The 20,774-nt window shown below is 37.4% G+C and overlaps 1 protein-coding gene across 2 annotated transcripts in view; it reads right to left on the reverse strand.

Moving 5' to 3' along the window:
* Window positions 1-2,966: 2,966 nt before the first annotated feature.
* The window catches only part of LOC127431269 (soluble lamin-associated protein of 75 kDa-like), a 35,594-nt gene continuing 17,786 nt past the window's right edge, over window positions 2,967-20,774 (reverse strand). For both annotated transcript variants that reach the window (XM_051681644.1, XM_051681643.1), the window contains exons 2-13: window positions 19,078-19,214; window positions 17,341-17,440; window positions 17,111-17,196; window positions 15,632-15,803; window positions 15,128-15,307; window positions 11,318-11,440; window positions 10,161-10,252; window positions 9,156-9,198; window positions 8,923-9,043; window positions 8,469-8,631; window positions 8,011-8,202; window positions 2,967-6,741 (exon numbers count right to left, since the gene is read on the reverse strand). In XM_051681644.1, coding sequence (XP_051537604.1) covers window positions 5,560-6,741; window positions 8,011-8,202; window positions 8,469-8,631; window positions 8,923-9,043; window positions 9,156-9,198; window positions 10,161-10,252; window positions 11,318-11,440; window positions 15,128-15,307; window positions 15,632-15,803; window positions 17,111-17,196; window positions 17,341-17,440; window positions 19,078-19,212 — 2,589 coding nt within the window. In that variant the 5' untranslated portion in view covers window positions 19,213-19,214 and the 3' untranslated portion in view covers window positions 2,967-5,559. The remainder of the gene's footprint in view (window positions 6,742-8,010; window positions 8,203-8,468; window positions 8,632-8,922; window positions 9,044-9,155; window positions 9,199-10,160; window positions 10,253-11,317; window positions 11,441-15,127; window positions 15,308-15,631; window positions 15,804-17,110; window positions 17,197-17,340; window positions 17,441-19,077; window positions 19,215-20,774) is intronic.

A 20,774-nucleotide genomic window follows, 5' to 3' on the forward strand; every position in this document is an offset into this window, starting at 1 on the left:
GAAATCTATTTTATTTTTGGCTTAAATTATTGAAAATAAATGAAGATTTTAAGTAACACTTTGCAAAATGTTTCCTTTATTAAGGGTTTACAAAGGGGTTTTTTATTGAGTAAGAATTCATTTACAAATGCATTATAAATCATTGATATGCGTTTATAACAACGAGTGGGTTCCACTGGTTAACATTTTTAAAGCATAAGGTCTTATGAACAAACAATGAACAATATATATTTTTACAGCATTTATTATTTTTTTTAATACAATTGTTCATTGTTAGTTCATGTTAGTCCATAGTGCATTAACTAATGTAAACAAATAAAACTTTTGATTTTAAAATTGTGTACATGTTCTGTATATGTTGAAATTAACATTAACCAAGATTAATAAATACTGTTCAAGTATTGTTCATTGTTAGTTCATGTTAAATAACAAATGGAACCTTATTGTAAAGTGTTACCCAACCAATACAGAGTACAATACACAAAAAGTAGTTCACTTCAAATGACTAATTACTTATATTAAATTGTAATCAGTATACAGATTAATTCATCTGGAAAGCAATCACATTACTGATACTAATTACTTTTCAAAGCATTTTTCACAGAAACACTTTTCACTTTTAAAAGGTCATCTGGCTTTAATATACAGTATGTTGGGAAACAACACGAAGACCTGAAAATGGAAATGTTGGTAACTAGGAATAGCAGCATTCTTTTGACATCAACGTAACAAGAAAAAGTTAGTCAAGACATTAGCCTAATTAACAAACACAAAGTGGACTTTAGCAAAATGGCATGATCCCTCCATTAAATCTAACTAATTTTATGTTTTCGATTAATACAAGTGAATAAGTGTATTTATAAAGCAAGTCAAAATGCTCAGTTTTTGGCAAATATTGCAAAAAAAAAAAGAGTCATTTTTTATTTATATTGTTTTAACTGCATAGCAATGATTTATTATGCACTTGTAAATGACTTATTAGTCACTATGAATCCCTTTATAAACTCTTAAAGGGAATATTAATGTAAAATGTTAACAATGTAAGGTAAGGTTCCATTAAAACAATAATAAAAAAAAATAAATAAAAAAAAAGTAACAGCATTTTTAACCTTTGTTAATGATAATAAAAATACAATTGTTCACGAATGTTAACAGATAGACCCTCATTGTAAAGTGTTGAGCCATTTTTTAACTATTTCAAAGAAAATAGTTTAAAATTAATAACAGCTTAATAACAATAATGTTTTTTTAAATTTTTTTTTTTTTTTTTTTCTCACTTTACATGTTTAAGGACTTCAAAGAATGCATCTTCTTTTCTTTTTCAACCAGTTTCTTTCTCCTGAGGATTTTCCATTTGAACACAAATGCTTCTTAACATTCTCATTTTCCCACACTGGTCTCAAATTCTACTCTCGAGCACAGCCAGACCATCGAGAATCCTCTCCAACCTCTCACCTCCACCTGCTCAAACCTCCTGCGCTGTCACGTCTCCTATCACCTCTCACAATCTGCCTCCCCTCTCCTCTCCTGCACACTTCCACATGTGCCCAGCCTCTCCTCGCTATAGCCTGGGGCTGGAAAATCCTATTAGCCTTTACCAGGGGAGAGAGCAGGAGACACATCATTAATTACACACACAAACCCACTCCTGACAGTGCCAAGCTTAATCAGCCAAGACCATAAAATACACACACACACACAGAGCCTTGGTGCACCACACCACAAACACACAGATGTATGTGCAGATACACACACTAATGCACAAATGCACTCACTTATGGAGAACTATAAACTATAAACCATTCAAAAGATGGGAAATGTACATAAAGAGGATGTCTATGTGTTCAGTCTCTAAATCCCTCTTTCCACATTTCTTACAGTCCAATACATCTTCAACATACCCCTTAACCAACTCCTTTTGAAGATTTGCAAGGTTACAAGCATATAGACATATTCAATGAAATACAAAAGATGTGAAAATGACATGAAATTTGCTAAAATAGATAAAAGCAGAGAGAAACAGACAGGGCAAGGCAGAGGAGGAAGCCAGCTGGGCAGCTTTTGTTAGAAAACACAAAAGAACAGACACATACACTCTCACACACACCTTGCTTTTCAAATGATTGGCACCAAATAATCATTCAACCCTTTCTTCAGCAGCCATATCACCCTGTAGCTCAAGACCACTTGCCCACTGAAGCTAAGCAGGGTTGAGCCTGGCCAATACCTGGATGGGAGACCTACTAGGGAAAATTAAGGTTGCTGCTGGAAGAGGTATTAGGGAGGCCAGCAGTGGGTGCTCACCCTGCGGGCTGTGTGGGTCCTAATGCCCCAGTATAGTGACAGGGACACTATACTGTACAAAAGGCACCGTCCTTCAGGTGAGACATTAAACCAAAATCCTGACTCTCTGTGGTCATTAAAAATCCCAGGGCACTTCTCATAAAGAGTAGGAGTGTAAACCCCGGTGTCCTGGCCAAATCCCCCCCATTGGCCCTTATCAATCATGGCCTCCTAATAATCCCTCGCCATTAATTGGCTCTATAACTCTACTCTCTCCTCTCCACTAATAGCTGGTGTGTGGTGAGCTGCTGTCGCATCATCCAGGTGGATGCTGCACACTGATGATGGCTGAGGAGAGTGCCCAGTTCACTGTATAAAGTGAGTGTAGTGTCAGAAATGCACTAATCACTCAGCATTGCACATGTGTATGTATGTTCACACAGCTGAAATATCAAGTTTCAAGCACCTCATCAAGACTCGTCATGATAAAAGTCTAACCAGAAAAAGACTATAAGGTTATGCCTATTTGAGGTGAAAATCTAGACAGCAAAGCTACATAATTGGGGCAGGTTCAACTTCTGCTGTTCAAATAAAAAACACTGTACAAGGAATATTCATATTTACTAATGTAAAACGAATTGGGCTGAAAACATTTTTGTTGAAAAACGGAGGACACAGGAATATATACAGAAAAGGTATTTATTAACTACAGGATATTTACAGATTCAGGAAGGTATTTCAGAAAAATATTACTCAAACATCTAAAACAAGTAAAAAGAGGTTTCCAACTTATGCCCAAAATATTCCACTTTTGATTTGCCTTTCTCAAAACAAAAGTAAATCACATTCGAGAAAAACAAATCCAAGAATTCAGTCCCGCCAAAAACGTAATGTCTGGCATTCTTCTACTTTCACCTGTTATAAAAATGTGAGCAACAGATCTCAAGTGTTCACAGTGAGATATCAGTGGAGTCAGAAAACAGACTGTCCTGAAAGAGTGTGAAATCATTTTACTCCTTGCAATGGCTTTTTTTATTTTTTTTATTTATTTTTTTTTAATACATCCTAGAGTGCACTCTTGTGGTCAAACAAAAATGTGCAACCAAAGACGAAGACTAAAAACACTTGAGCGGGGAAAACTCAATGACAGGGTGTCTCTTTCACAGCTTGAAAATAAAAATATGAATGAAACAACATATGGCTTTAAACTTTTAGAAATACAAACGATAAACAGAGAAAAAAAAAAGTAGCAATATTCTTCAATTTAGGTGAGTTTAAATGTATAACGCTAATGGTGTCATACAGTACAATCCTCATACACTGCAAAAACACCAGTCATTATAGTAAGAAAAAAATAACCACTTACGAGTGGCCAAATTGCTATTAAACGGGCAGTCCACCTAAAAATTAAAATTCTGTTGTTATTTACTTGTACTTATTTAGTCATATCATTCCAAACCCATATGACTCTTTCTTCGGTGGAAAACAAGGAGAAATTCTAAATAATGTTGACGCCTAACACCTCCTTTTGCGTTCCAAGAAGTCATTCGGCTTTGGAACAACATGGGGTTGAGTAAATGATAACAGAATTTTAATTTTTGAGTGAACTGTCCCTTTAAAGCCCCTCATGTTGTTCCCATTTTACTTTTTCTCTTGTGTAGAATAAAAAAAATGAGATACAAAAGACAGAATGACAGCCACCAGTTACTTTCGTTAAATAGCAAAAAATATGTAATAAAAGTGAATGGTGACCAAGGCTGTCATTCTGCCTGATATCTCCTTTTGCATTTTACGTAGGAAAGAAAGTTACGGGTTTGGAACAGCATGAGGGTGAGTAAATGATGCCAGAATTTCCCTTTTTGGGTGAACTAAAACTATCCCTTTAAGAGCTTCACATTGTAACTAAAGTCTTGCAAATTTGCAAGCTTTTTTTTTTATCAGCAGTTCAGGATTGGTGAGGATAAGCTGCAAAGTTAAGTAAGACAAAATAATGTAAAAACAGTTAAAATCACAGCTATAATTTTGAGATGTCTGTAAACCCTTAAAGGAGTAGTTCACCCAAAAATGAAAATTCTCTCATCATTTACTCACCCCTCATGTGCATGACTTTCTTTCTTCTGCTGAACACAAATGAAGATTTTTGGAAGAATATTTCAGCTCTGTAGGTCCATACAATGTAAGTTAATGGTGACCAAAATGTTGGAGCTTCGAAAAGCACAAAAAGGCAAAATAAGAGTAATCCATACAACTACAGCAGTTTAATCCATGTCTTCAGAAGCAATATGATAGGTGTGGGTGAGAAAGATCAATATTTAAGTCCATTCTTTTACTATAAACTCTCCTCCCTGCCCAGTAGGTGGCGATGTGCATGAAGAATGCAAATCACCAAAAACAAAAGAAGAATGTGAATGTGAAAGTGGAGATTGATACTAGTAAAAAAAAAAAAAAGGACTTAAATATTGATCTGTTTCTCACCCACACCTATCACATCACTTCTGAAGACATGGATTTAATCACTGGAGTCCCATTCACTGCATTGTATTTTATTGCATGGACCTAGAGATCTGAGATATTCTACTAAAAATCATTTTTGTTCAGCAGATGAAAGAAAGTCATACAGCTGGGATGGCAATGAATTTTCATTTTTGGGTGGACTATCCCTTTAATGCAAATAAAGGGCAGTGCTTACAGCATATTAAAGAAACATTACAGGTTAAATACAAGTTATGTTTCATTAACAGAATCTGTGGCATGCTGTCAATTGGCACAGAAAAAAAGTTCAGATTTATAGTTGTGCACTTACAATGGAAGTCTGTGGGCCAAGCGGTTTTACCCATAGACTTCCATTGTAAATGCATCTCTGTACTCCAATTTATGGTTTGTTTCACAAATCGAGGTATGATATAAAATTGTATTCTGTGGTGACAGACGCTGTGAAAAGTTTTAACTTGAATTTAACCCAAATTATTCCTTAAATATGAAATACTGCACTTTTTTCATATGCAGTATGTTGTTTCTTTTAGCAAAAAAATGTCACTCACAAAACCTAAATTAAAAGCACAACCTAGATTTTGTACACACCGCCTGTTATAAACCCAAACCCAAGTATAAAATACCTTCTGCACCTTTATTAGAAGAGATCTCTGATATAACGGTGTATTGAGAGATGCTTACTAACTTTACATACTGTGCAAATTAAATTAAACTGGGTATTGTATGTAAAAGGACAATAGAGTGTTGTTGAGTGACAGAGAAACAGTGTGTGAATGTGTGTACTCAGATTTTGCTGCGTCTCTTTGCTCTCGCTCTGGGCGTGGACTTAATCACTTTGGTTTTACTCCTCAAAACCCTCCTATCAATCACAGGTGGCTCATCCTCCTCTCCCGTGCTGTGCTCTTCAGCTTCCTCTTCCTCGGTGCTTCCCTTCTCCTCTTCTGTGCTTGTGAGCTTCTCCTCCTCCACTTCTTCTTCCTCCATCTCCCCTTCTATTTCCTCTACGATCACAGCTTTGCTCCGTCTGCTGGATGTGCGTTTGGGGGTTGGAGGGACAGGTTTGCTTCTGCCTCCTCGAAGGACTCGAACATCAGTGGAGGAATCATTAGCCTCATCTGAGCTTTTCCCCTCATCTTCTGTAGCAAAAGTGTTCTCTTCTTCTTTTTGTTTATCTTTTTCATCAGTGTCAGCCTGTTTGTCTTCCTCTGGCTCCTCCTCAGGAACCACGTTCTTTTGACCTCCTGCCTCCATTTCCTCTTTTTTTTTGTCTTCCATGGCAGGTTGGCTCACCTCTGCTTTAAGTGGCACATCGGAAGCAGTTTCAATTTCTTGGTTCAGAGGTGGTTCCTCTGAATCCATGACGGCCTCTCGCTCCCCTGCCACAGTAGGAGAACCAGAGGCCTTGTCTTCTGGAGCATCGAGTTCCGGATGCGCTGGTTCCCCCACTGCGTCACTGTCCCCATCTGACAGGTCAGCTTGAAGGTCCTCAGAAGAGGTCTCAACAGCTGTGGGCTGATCAGTGTCTTTGGTGTTCTCGGCTGCAGGAGTTACTTCCTCTTCCTCCTCAACTGCAGAAGGTAAGTCCTTTTCGTGTTCCTCCTCAACTGCAGAAGCTACTTCCTCTGCCTGTTCCTCTTCAATGGCAGTAGCTACTTCCTCTTCTTGTTCCTTCTCAATGGCAGGAGCTACTTCCTCTTCTTGTTCCTTCTCAATGGCAGGAGCTACTTCCTCTTCCTTCTCAATGGCAGCAGCTACTTCCTCTGCCTGTTCCTCTTCAATGGCAGGAGCTACTTCCTCTTCTTGTTCCTTCTCAATGGCAGGAGCTATTTCCTCTTCCATTTCCTCATCTGCAGGGGTAATTTCCACCTCTGCCTCCTGTTTCTCCTCAGTAATAGGCTCTTGGTCAATCTGATCAGCCACTGCAGCAGATTTTTCAGATTCTGCTAGGGGATCGGTAATGTCATCCTGCAAAAGACAAAGCAAAACAACAGTCAACCAATTCAGTTCTGGTCCAATTTGAAGGGTTGATGTTGATGATCTAAACTTCAAGTCAGAGAAAGATTTTGGATTAGGAACCACATTTTTCACTTCATATCAAGTGGTGAGCCAACTAGAGATTCTTCATTAAACCTCATATTGCGAAATATCAATATTTACAAAAATCTTCATCTGGTGAATATAGGCTTTAAAAAGTTTAATTTGGTAAATACTTAAATATAGAGCATTAAAACTGAGCCAAGTCTCTGAAATATCAAAATAAGAGTCCCTTGTGTGTTTGGGGTTTGTTTACAGTCCCATCTTCTGCACCAAATTTTAATTTAGTTTTTTGGTTATTATTGGGATTTTGGTTGAACAATAAACTGCATCTTGGATTTTATTTATTTTGGACTCTTGTAGCCTCAATGTTTGTGCCTGTCATAGTAAGGAAAGACTAAGACATTTTTTTAACATTCTCAATTTAAAAAAATACCGGACGTTTAATTGGTTATCTGCCTTTTCCACCATCTTGGTTATCGGTATCGGGAAAATACACCTTTGGTCGACCTCTAGACCCAACACAGTACCAAATATTTTTAGTGCAGGTGGCAGTCCAAAGTTGCTTATCTAGTCACAATACACAAAAAAATTTGGTTTTTGGATTCAAGAATGTACAAGGTGACACTGATGAGTTTGCAGGTTAGTGGTTGAAACTGATGTAACTGCACAAACTGGATGATTAGAAATGGCTAAGTTTAATATGTCTGTATGTAGCCTTGAATAGGTTTCATTCAAGCTGTCAAACCAGAAAAAGACATACCTGTAACTGAAAATACATTTTGTAGGCTATATGTAAGATACATATACACAATATACACTCACTGAGCACTTTATTAGGTACACCTGTACACCTACTTAGCCATGCGATTGTCTAATCAGCCAATCGTGAGGCAGCAGTGCAATGCATAAAATCATGCAGATACAGGTCAGCAGCTTCAGTTAATGATCGCCTATTAAGTAACCCTGCTGCTCACACTTTACCAAAGTTGTGCTGAGAAACATGTATGAAGAGACAAAGACTACTGTGCAATGAGTAGCCCTATTTATATCTGAACAATTGCAGACATCGATCGATAATCATAAAGAAAATTTTCTGTTTATTGATGTGTCAAGCCTGGTAACAGTACAACCTTGCCCTGAAACAGACAAATAGATGTCACTAAAATCCATAGAACAGTCACTAACAAAATATTATACCTTTCTAACCAGAGTCTCCTCTGCTTCTTTCTCTCCCTCTACCTCCATCTCCTCTTTCTCTGCAGTGCCATTTTGCACAACAGCTTCTTCCTCTAGGGGGCGCCCCTGATCCAGCGCATCCTCAACAGTGTCAGATTCTCCCTCGTTTTTTTCTTCTTGAACGTCACTCATTTCTCCATTCACCTCTGCCACCTGTACATAGAGATAGTGATCGATACCTGTGGTTCGGGTGTGTGCATAATTGCATATGCGCACAAACACAATATGTATATGCACCTCTGCTGTAGAGGGCACACAATTCCACAACTGTTTTATGAAATACAAAAACAAACATAATTTGAACAAGTAGCTATGTCTGCAAACTGTCCTCATACTAAGCCTAAGAGGAAATATTGTGCCAGACATCAACAAAGGGTGTGTGGGATTTAGCAGGGGACAAACAGGGCCTCATCCCTCACCGGACATTCATGCTCTGCCTCAACTGCAGGGGTTTCAGTGGCCACAGCCTCCTGCACCTGGACTGAGTTTGCTTTGTCCTCTTGTTCTCCTGCACTCTCTCCATCCTCTGGTTCTTTAGTCTCGGGTACAACAGCATCAGTTTCTGTTTCCGGTTCCTCTAATCTGATCCACACATCACAGGTTTGAAATGATAAAGACAATATAAAAGTCAACTTTAAATGAAAAGATACTAACAGACTAAAAAAAGATGCTACTTTAACTACATTTTCACATGAGTGGTGCTTTTATTATCAGACAAATGGAAAAGTAACATTATAAGAGCCCGTCTGTTGTATTATGATATCATATGCATATTATCACAGGGCCACACAGAACAGTAAATTTATAGTGATCTGAAGGACAACCTCATTGATCGACTGCTATTAAGCATCGTGTATAAGAGGTTTTAGAGACCTGTTGATTTTTTCAGGTCGGTCCTCCTCTGCTCTCTCCTCCGGTTCTTCTCTCAGCCTTTTCCTTTGTGAGCGCTCGCTGCTCCATGTGCGTTTGGATATGGGCATTTCATTCAATTTTACTGAGAGAGGCAGCGAGACAAAAGCAGGGATTTTAATACCAACTTAAACTGCCTGAATTGGCAGGAAAGTGTGTTTTATGAAGTAAAATTGAAAAAAAAAAAAAATACAAACCTTCTGCTACTTTGAGATGTTTTTTGACTACCACCACTTCTTCCTGCAAAACCAAAAGTGCAACAATTCACTCAACTTAGTCAAGGTGAACAAATCACTGAATGACTACACACAAAGCTTACATTTGGCATTTAGAGGTAAAAGTGCAACTATAAAGGGGTGTAGGGATGTGCAAGACTACATATTTTTAAAAATCAACTAGTCGGTGGGTTGTCTGAATGACTTGATGGTGTTAAGGAAGCATTAAGTGCAACAGTAAAGTTGTCTTGAAAGTTATTGTAGAAGTTGGCAGCTTTATTACAAAAGTAGAGCTTTGAATGTTGAAGCAAGCGGTTGAATTTAGAGACCCTACTTCTCTAAAGAGTTAGTATTAACTGTTAGTGGTGCTCAAACCAAACGCATTTTTGCCCACACAGCGCAATGAACAAAACAGAACCCAGGTGTCTCAAGATGCGTTTGTAAAAGTTTAAGGCTTTTTGTAACATCACATGGCAGCGATGCACGATGCAACGGTTCAAAGACATCCATAGCACATTTAAATAGAAAAACTTTTTATAATAGTGTAGACGGATGCAAAAAAATGTGTTCAGTGTGAATAGCCGCTTAAGACAGTCAGCAGCTAAAACCGCCAAAACCCCCTCCAAGACGTGTCTCTAAATTCTTCCCCTTTAATGCACTACCACTACAAAATAATGAACGTAGAAATAATTTTTATAAGCAAGCTAAAACAAAACAAATATCCTCAACTATGACTCGGCAGATGATTTTATCCAAAGATATCTCCAAACATTCAAAGTATACATTTTATCAGCTTGTGAGTTCCTTGGGAATCGAACCCATGAACTTGGCATTGTTTGCTCTGTACTCAACCAGTTGAGTTACAGGAACTTAACTGACCTCACTAACTAACTAGTTGGTTTTGGACATCTAGTTAACCATCCTGGCCCATCCCTACTATTAAAACAAATAACATGAAAGGACAAATCACAGGATCTTCAAATATACCGTAATATCCAGGCTCTCCTCAGTCATTTGCACTTTGTTATTTGCAACCTCTCCATTTTTGCTGTGCTCTTCTGCCCATGAGCTGTGGTTCCCTTTATGGAGACCAGCACAACAAACACAAACAATACATTAGTTATATCAAAACTATAAATCCATTCAAGTGTTGTGACACTGGTCTCTATCACCAGTGCCTTCCTACCCAGCATGGCTGGTAAAGGTCATTTTGAGAAATAATCCTATAACTGTAAAGGTCAGCATTTTATTAGTAGGCTATACTAGATTAGAGGTTGACCAGTATATCGGTTTTACTGATTAATCTGTGTCAATAGTTGTTTTTTGGAACTATCAGTTGTCGGCAAAAATATTCAATGATAGTTGCAGAGAGATTTTTTAATCCTCCATGTTCCTATGTGGCCAAAACCCTTCATCTGGTGAATATAGAGGCTACAAAATGCAATACTTGGTGTATTATTACAATATTTGGTGAATATTTACATATAAAGCATTGTAACGGAGCCAAGACTTTGTCAGGATCACCGTTTATGGAGTAATTTGAGATTATTAATGTGGAACGTTATCAAAAAATATGACAAATGACAAACATTTGCTGCTGATCTACTATTGGTGAATGATGATCTACTGTTGAAGATTCACACAGTATATTTTAGCCCATATGACAATGTTTACTTTATAGTGATTCTATTGTTATACATCGTAGATGATTGTAATAGTCCCCTGCAAGGAACAACTTGAGACAATGTTCTCCCATCACTGTATTTATGTTAGCTGAAGGCCCAGGCATTTCAAAATAAGAGTCCCAGGTGTATTTAATTATTTTTAATTATTATAATTAACAGGCTCACGTTATGCACCAAATCTTTTTTTTTTCTTTCCTCTGGCTATTATTGGGATTTTGGTTTTACAACAAACACACATCAGGGATTTTACTAATTTTGGACTCTTGCAGCATCTATGTCTGTGGCAATCATAGTAAGGAAAGACTAAGATTTTTTTTAAATGCAATAAATTGATTAAAAAAAAACAAGGGCCGGGTAATCGGTATTGGCAAAATCCACTATTGATCGACCTCTATTCTAGACTAACATAAAAAGGTCACGGACAGAAAGGATCCAAGCAGCACTAATGACAATACTCACATCGGAGTGCCAGGGAGCTAAGTTTGCTTGCCACTTTCACTTTCTGGTAGGGACCTCCGACTCCCTCCACCTCCCAAAACAGGTCAGCATCGGCTGGATATGTGCTCAGGTACTGGCTGCATACTGTGGCAGAGGGGTTAGGCACATAAACTGATGCACATAAACTGTAGTATTTATCTGTGTTTAAATAAAAGTGAACATGAAATTAAAATTCACCTATTTACCTTCTTAAAGCAAACTAGAGGATTTCTCATTTAAGTTGTTAGAAATTAAGAAAATACTATTATGGAGCCAGTACATAATAAAAATCAGTGCTCAAAACTGCATTCTTACCTTAACGTTCCTGGTCTTACTGTGCAAGATTCATCTTCTATGCTCATTATTTAAGTAAGAAAATGTTTGTTCTTCATAATCTTCAAAGTTACAAACATTCTCTGAAACTATAAATCTCTCTTTCAACCCCTCCCATCCAACCACCTCGCTCCATTCTTCTACGTAACTTTTTACAATTCCAAGCAAAGCCTTACAGGGCTCCAGACTTAAACAGCCATTGGCTTCTAAACTGAAACATTAAGGAGCCAAATGGCTGTTTTTAATCACCAAATCACAGAATTGCTCAATTTAGATTGCTGTTCAGAAACAAGATAGAAAGCCAAAGAAAAGGAAGTCAGCTGATATCCCATTAATCGAAGGTTTAATAAACAGTATATATAGTTAAGATGATAAGTTTGCATTCCCTTTTTGTCTCATAAATGTTCACATCCCTTTCATAATTTATACAAATATAAGAGATAACATTTTTATTTAATACTGCTCTTCACAATCTACATTACAGATAATTACATAGAGTATGCATATAGCAGTTTGTTGTCTTCTTGAGCATCAATGAATGTTTGCACCTTATGTAATAGTTGTGAACAAGTCCCTCAACAGTTTGTATCACGGTTTTAGGGTCATGGTTTCGGTACGGTTTGGTATTTGCTTTGGCCAGAAAAAAATATTACTGCCAAATCCAAAGAATAATCTATTTGGTAAACACTTCAACAGGTTTGCCCTTAAATAAAAATCATGGTTTTACAACAGTAAGCATAGTTTAACCATGTTATTTTTAGTAAAATCATAGTAACCACAATATAAAGTTAAACATGGTTACTGTCATGGTTACAATATATAATAAAATCATGTTTACTATATAGAAACTACATATTACTATTATTAAAACCATGGTTAATTGTATAAAAACAATGATTTCTGCACAGAAAACCATGGTGACAGCAGTCATGGTTACTACAATATTACTATAGTAAAACCATGGTTAATTTTCATCAGGGTACTTAAAAAAAAAAAATCAATACTAAATCAATATGCTACATGCATCAACATAAAGTGCACTTCAAATTCATCTCAACATATATTCAATATTCTGAAGCTGTACATCACTATGGACGGAATATCCTTGCTATTAAAATGCATATGAGAAGGGATGTTGTGATAATGCTGTTCGAGTATTTTAATAATACGTGGAAATCCCACATGAACACCCCAAACACTTTAGTTATTGTTTCATGTCTGTTTGAATTAGCACGGAGTGCCTGCTTAAAAACGGAAGGGAGTGTGAGCAGTTTTGGCTCACCAGTGGCTCTTTCCCTGGGTGATGTCGGCGTAAATGATTAATCATGTATCACTATAATGGCATCTTAATGCCATTAATAAAAGCGCAATATTGATGCTCGCAATAGATTACAGCCGTGCGAGGAAACAGGGAGAACTTGCGTGCGTGTTTTAAATAAACCCTCACGTGCATTACTGATATGTATTACCAGTGTACGGCAGTCGTGTCGAGCGATGTCTGCAAACCGTGCCCATTTTGGTTGTAATTGACTGCAAAAAGAAAATGTTCCCATAAAGAACAGTGATGTCATCAAGTTGACCCACATCAAATCACTTTTTATTGTGATTTTACATGAAACACAGGTGGAGCATATCCATTTACAGATCCATTCAGGTGCATTAGCAGTGGTTGTAACTGTGCCTGTCTGTTTGACGCTTTGTTTTCTTGACCAAAACTTGTGCTCCAGATGCATCATTAAACTTGGTGAACCGACCGTGGTGCCAATGCTTCCCGAACGTGGGTGGTGAACTGTACGGTTCATTTTTTTTTTACCAAGAACCAAGGTGCACTCATATATATATATATATACACACACACACAGTATATAAATGGTTTTACAATACTGCCTTAGTCTTTTACTGTTACCGGATGGCCCAGACACAGAGACTACAAGAGTACAAATTGATTGAAATCCCATGCAGTTTATTGTGCTACTCCAATCCCAATCAATAATTACCAGGAGAAAAAATAGTGGTACACAATATGGGACTTAAAAATACACATGGGATTCTTATTTTGAAATGTCTGTGCTCCCAGTTGTGAGCTCACTGACGGCTGATTTGCTGAGAAAGTGAATCTGTTTCAAACTGCTAACCTGAGCTCCTGAGTTCAAACCCTCAGTTCTTTTCGGGTGATTCATGAAAAAGACCCGGTTCAAGAGTCATTTGGTCATAACTCTCTCGCGCTAGATTTAAGTTGTTGTGTGAGGTGCAGCGAGCTCGTCACCACAAAAGAATTAGTGAAAATAGGCGCAAGACACACTGGTGCGCGCTCTATAGATGTATTCAATAACTCACAAGATGATATCTGACAAAACCGCATATGAACGCATACAACCCGATTGTCACCAACGGCAAATAGATTTTAAATTATAGTCACAATAAATTATTTTTGGATGCATTTGCGACCATTTTAGTCGCAGTCTGGAGCCCTGCCTTAACTTTCATTGAATATGCGGTTTCACTTGGAAATATGTCACCTTATGGAAGTAAAATGGGTTGCAAAAAAAAAAAAAGATTTATGATCAACTTAAAGATTTTTTTTTTTTTTCCCATTCAGTAAAAATTTTGTTAGAGAAAGCACATAAACATTACAGTTTTCAGTATAAAGTGTAATATGAGGTGGGGGTGAACCGGTTTTCCACATAACTACTTCCAACACATTTTTAAAGGAATATTCCAGGTTCAATACAAATTAAGCTCAATCAATCAACAGCATTTGTGGCATAATGTTGATTACAACAAAAAATAATTTTGACTCGTCCCTCCTTTTCTAATTTTATAAAAGCACTTTCATTCATCTGTTAAAACTCAAGTATTATTTGAGGAGTAAAGTTGTTTAAACCATAATTTTCATTTTAGGGTTTGTTGACATTACATCGTTATGGCAACAATGTTGTGAAATTAGTTATTACTTTACACAGAGAAGGATAGTAAGTGATTTTGTCACGCTAAAATCATGTTTACACGCATATTGTTTATGTCTTTTGGCTATACTTTTGAAACTGAGTATTTTAACGTTCAAACATTGGCCCCAATCACTTCCATTGTAAGTGCCTCACTGGAACAAAGATTTTTGTTTTCTTTAAAGAAAAGGAGGGAAGAGACAAAATAAATTTTTGTGGTAATCAATATTATGCCACAAATGCTGTTGATTGAGCTTAACTTGTATTGAACCCGGAATATTCCTTTAAGAATCAGAGGAATCTTCAAAAATATGTCGCTGTAGCTATGAGCAAGTATCAAAACCTGATTTCCCAATAATAACAAACATGAGTTATTTTATCTTGATTATTTGCATAATTAAATTTTACATTGCCACCCTTATTCAAATCTTTTTTTTTTTTTTTGCTTCCTTATAGAGTATAAGACTGTAAATAAACAAAGGCTAGTTTTAAAGAAGCATTTAACATTTCTTACCCTTTTGCATGGCCTGTGTTAGAGGGTATTTCAAGCCCAGTTCATCATCTTTAAAACAGTCCACAAAGTCCTCCAACATCTGCAAGCCATGACCATTACCACGGTGATCCTTTCGTACAAATATAGAGTCCATGACAGGAAGCAGGTAGCACTGGCTCACAAAGCTATTACACAAGCTACCTGTAGGGGAGAACAAACACAGTAGATTATGCACCTGTATAAGGAATGCCAAACATTCTGTACATTAGATTGGATATGTATTTACTTAAGAACTCTTGAATAGCCACAATCCTGTGCATTGTACTTAATTATTATACTTTAATAATAATTAGTTACATATATATAGCACTTTTGTCACACTGAAATGCTTTAGAAAGAGTGCGGGAATCTCCTCAACCATCACCAGTGTGCAACTCCAGGCAGTTTTTGATGAAAACTTATACAGGGGGCAGAATGAGCAATGATTCTACCGTACAGCTTGACACTCCTGGGAGAGAGACCGACCTTTAGATTTGACCGAGTAGAAGCCCACTGCCTCTCCATTCTTCCAGAGGATTTTGGCGTAGTCGTCTTCTCCATGGCACAGGAATGGCACTTCGTTAGAACTCATCTCCACTGTCCGGTAAATGATGCGGTTCAGAACATATAAGACTATCCTCTCACCCACAGACCTCACCTGTACAAACAGCAGCAAACAAAAGATGTAACGTACAAAAGAAGTTCAAATCTGCTTCTGAAACAATAGAAACGTGAAAATAGTTTGCTTATTCTTGAAAATAGTTGTGCCTTACTGATGTGCCTTGCGGAGTAGGGAAAAAGGTTGGGAAACACTGTTATAGAGCAATAAAACTATGGAGATGCAGGGAGAGGAAATCCAGTCTGTCTCACGGGATATTTCAACACATGGGGCATATTACAGTACACAGCATGGTGAAATGAACAGGCCCTCATTTTGCAGAACTGTTTTCAAAGATGATGTTTTGTGTATTTTTGAGTGAGAAAGGCAAAACAGGCAAACAGAAAGAATGCCTATGTGTGTACTTCGAAATATGTATTTCAAGACCTTGCTCTAGTGAATAATGAAGACATGCCTGTGTATGACTGTGAGACTGAGGCAAAGACTCCTTTCAATTATCAGGCACAAACTACTGCCTGTTTCCACTTATTTGTTTGGCCCACCTGCTACATAACATTTCCCTCCTAAACCTCCTTCATAATTTCTGTCTTTCTATAATGAAGCACAACCCAAAATGTCTTTTTGTATAAAAAAAAAAAAACATCAGACCATTGGTGGAGTGCTTGAGACCATTTAAGAGTCCAAAATACAGCCTCAAAGAAAATGACTAAATGTAGCTTTTTTATGGACTTGGCAAAGAAGGAATAGCCAAAACAAGACAAAAAAAAAAAAAAAAAAAAAAAAAAAAAAAAATAGTACACATAAAATAAAAACGTGGTCTTCGTTTTTCATGCGTTCAATTCAAAACAATTATAAAATTGCATCATAATTCATCAAGAGACACCAGTGATGTTTGAGGTCATTGACGTTAAACCTGGAGTGAAGTGTCACTAGGCGGCATCTTTCGTGCATAAGCGCAAATGGGATTTCAGAGCTTTTCGCCGAATAACTTTTGGTCTTGTCTTCAAGTCAAATTATCATATGGCTTCAGAAGAATTGGAATAAAGCACAATACAAACTACGTTAATGATGCTTTTTTGTCATTTTTATCCACCAATCTGTCATATTTTCATCAGTTTTTCTATTCATCTTTATTGTATAGAAAAGAGCATAATGGAGATCTTACTAGATAACTGCTTTTGTGTTCCATACATGGAAATCATACAGTTTTCAAAAAACATACCGATTAGTGAATAATTCCAGTGATTCAATGATTCTCTCTTCAGTACAAAAATTAGTCTGTATCATTTGCTTAAAATGGAAACATGGAACATCTGATAATTTTTTTTACAAAATTGAAAGAATACCTTCACAAGGCCTTCTCTTGCAGGATCAGAAGTTTTGAGAATATCTTGCACTGCGTGCCACTCATCAGCCAAAAACAATGCCACAGCTGAAGAGGGAAGAGAAGAAGAGAAGGATAAAAGGATATAAGAGATTAAAGCAATTGTAACATGGTTGGTCCATATGGGAGTCATAAGACTGATCACACAAGGTATTTTCATGGGTAAATGCAAAGGGAAGGAAAGTTGGCTACCCGTGAACTGGTCCTCAGGAGCAAACAGTGCCAGGACTTTATGTCTGAGGTTGACTCCATACAGAGGAACGAAGCCAACATTGGCAGGACTAATCCGGACCTAAAAGAGGCAAGAAAAAGGATTTTTTTTATGGCATTACATTCCAATTCTAAATTATTGGGTGTGCCTTCTAAACACATTATTCTTAACATAATGCAGGGAAGTGCAAGTTAATAGGTTGTGACAGGCAGTGTGTGAGCAAAGGTCTTAGGAAGTGTGAATTACTTAGTATTGCCCCTATGCTGACTTCTGTGTTTATGATTGAATTATGATTTTGTTATCATTTATTCACCCTAATGTTGTTTCAAATCCATATGACTTTCTTTCCTCAGTAGAACCCAAAGGGAGATGTTAGGCACATTGTTACAGTCTGAGAGCTCCAATCACCATTCACTTTCATTGCTTTTTATTTTTTTTTTTTTTTAACTCAAATGAAAGTGAATGGTGATTGAGCCTCTCAGACCCTAACATTCTGCCTAATGTCTATCTTTGTGTTTCACAAGTTATATGGGTTTGGAACAACATGAAGGTGAGTAAATGATGGCTTATATCCCTTTAGCACAAAAGCACACTCGGACAATACTAAGTAATTCACTGTGCCTATTCTGCTATTCTGCTAGCGTGTTGCGCTAACATTTAGAAGGTTTCGCCATAGATTGAAAGCCTGTTCCCCGTCAGCATCGTGAACACTCACGGCCCGGTATCAACTGAAGCGCATGCTGCTTGAGAGTTTGAACTGCTTGTCTTATGAGAATATCGCGTGGGCAACATTCAGACAGCATCAAAATACGGTTGTCAGACCTGTTTTGAGTGTTTAATATGGTTACGTTCACACACAGTTCGGTTATTTACGAGAGTGACAACCGCATTCAATAACCAAACTGACACCCGCAAATTTTCAGGCCTCACAACCGCATTATCAGCAAACCTGTGCTGTGTGAATGGAACCGTACTGGACAAATAGTTGTTAGTTACGTCATATACAGTGAGAGCCTGCTGCACTGTACACGCATGTGTCTAGTGTGTTTCATGTGAGGTTTCGTTAACTTACGGAGAAATGAGCTGCGTGTCATACGAAGATTCAGCCACTGTTTTCCACCAGCTGCTCACGGGCACGAGCCGAGCGACACAAAAGCTGCACGCGGTTAAAAAGCATTCAAAGCCGCTGTCGGTTAACTATGATATGATGAACTCACACCTTAATTGGACTTATTTAATTACATGGTGGCAATTGTGATAAGACATGCTGGTGTTATGGATGTCGCCATTTTTTAGTCACTGTCACTGTTCTTTCATACAGACAGCACTCGTAATGCTACTGTAAGCTGTAGTATGTACGGGACATTTCAAGACTCACACCTGTAAGTAACTACGGTTGTCAATCCCACCACTGACTGTGTGAAAGTAGTCATGGTGTCATGAATAATCATGAGACACTGATGACGCAATGATGCACTATAGTGTGTGAAAATGTCAACTCCTGTGACGTTGACTCGATGTTGATTTTAAAACCAGAAGAAGAAAATAGTGCAAAAAAATCCCTATATTAACCACTTTCCTCCTCAAATTAAAATCAGTGGGTCCTAACATTATATTCTTTCATGTGCAACAATTTCATATCTGTTAAAATCTCAGAAAATGAGCTTTATTGTTTCATGGACCTTTAACTCTAATGTAAGCTCTGTGGTGTCCGTTACCTTTCTGGAGCTGGGCAGGGTAAGGAATTGCGTGTTATCTGGGTTGCTGTAGAGCAGTTTATTCATGTAGATCTGGGCTGAACTTTCCAAATCCTCATGTTTCCCAGACACCAACAAATCTACAGGGAACTCCATCCCTACAGGGGTTAGAGATCACAAACCCAACAACCTTAGTGCACTGTCAAGTAAGCTCAATGTCCAGAAATTTATATATATATTAGTACACTCAGTGACCACTTTATTAGGTACAACTGTACACCTACTTATTCATGCAATTATCTAATCAGCCAATCGTGTGGCAGCAGTGCAATACATAAAATCATGCAGATAAGGGTCAGGAGCTTCAGTTAATGTTCACATCAACCATCAGAATGGAGAAAAAATATGATCTTAGTGATTTCGACCGTGGTATGATTGTTGGTGCCAGACGGGCAGGTTCGTGTATTTCTGTAACTGCTGATCTCCTGGAATTTTCACACAAAACAGTCTCTAGAATTAACTCAGAATGGTGCCAAAAACAAAAAAACATCCAGTGAGCGGCAGTTCCACAAATGGAAACCCCTTGTTGATGAGAGGTCATCGGAGAATGGCCAGACTGGTTCAAGCTGACAGAAAGGTTACTGTAACTCAGATAACCCCTCTGTACAATTGTAGTGACGGAAGCGCAAAGTTACAGTGGTTGAAGCGTGTGCAGAGGTGGAGTTACAGTGAACAGGAGCGGATCTGCTCAGATCTACATTGGCGAAGACTCCAATCAGGTTATTTGGAAAATAGCTTTCCGCGGGGGTTCTCCGGTTCTTTTCGGGGGTTCTCCGTTTCCTTCCGGAGGGTAGTGATGTGATATATATATATATATATATTAATTAATTCACAGAAAAAAAATGTAAATGTAGCATTTTTGCATCACACTTCTTAAAAAAAAAAAAATCTACTTATGGTAATTTTATTTCTGTATAACTAGAAAGCCTTTGTTAGATATACACGAACGTATCAGTTCATTCAACTTCATTTACTTAAAAAAAAAAAAAAGGAATGCCACACGAATAAGTTACCAACTAATAGCGCATGGTTTCAAATTAACATTTATTAAATTATTGTTTCTACTTAATTTAATTGGCTCAACAGAAAACAATGACTGGGGTCAGTCATTTTACTTGATTCCCCAAAGACGTGCAAAATGCTGCACTTCAGCAATGCACATTCAAATGTGCAAGGAGAAATGACATGGATTGAAAAGGATCCAACTTCCCCAAAGGAAACACTAGTCACCCAAATGGTGACTTTACATGAAACTAACTACAGTAAAACAGCATCAATAATACTAAAAAGAGCTAAAAAGCTCCTTTGGACCAAACAAACATGCTTAAATTAAGCGCAAGGGTTTATGGGTATTCCCCACAACCTCAGTTCTGTACTTGATCGTTTGAGTTAGCAGTACTTAAAATCTTAATTTTATGGATTTTTAAGCCAAAGAACTTCAAGGAATTATTAATTCACTTTATGTATCACTTTAAATTCCCCTTATAATTTATCATTTGTGTTGTATACATTAATGCAAATTAAGTAAAGCTAATTTTATTAATATGTACATTTCTGAGCAGAAGCAATTTGTTTTCATTCGTCATTGTTGAGCCAACTAATCGTTTTGTTTTTTGTTTTTTCAGTAGAGACATGATAATATTAGATTTCATATTGTG

Source organism: Myxocyprinus asiaticus, chromosome 40 (genome assembly GCF_019703515.2).
Source record: "Myxocyprinus asiaticus isolate MX2 ecotype Aquarium Trade chromosome 40, UBuf_Myxa_2, whole genome shotgun sequence".
Lineage (NCBI taxonomy): Eukaryota > Metazoa > Chordata > Actinopteri > Cypriniformes > Catostomidae > Myxocyprinus > Myxocyprinus asiaticus.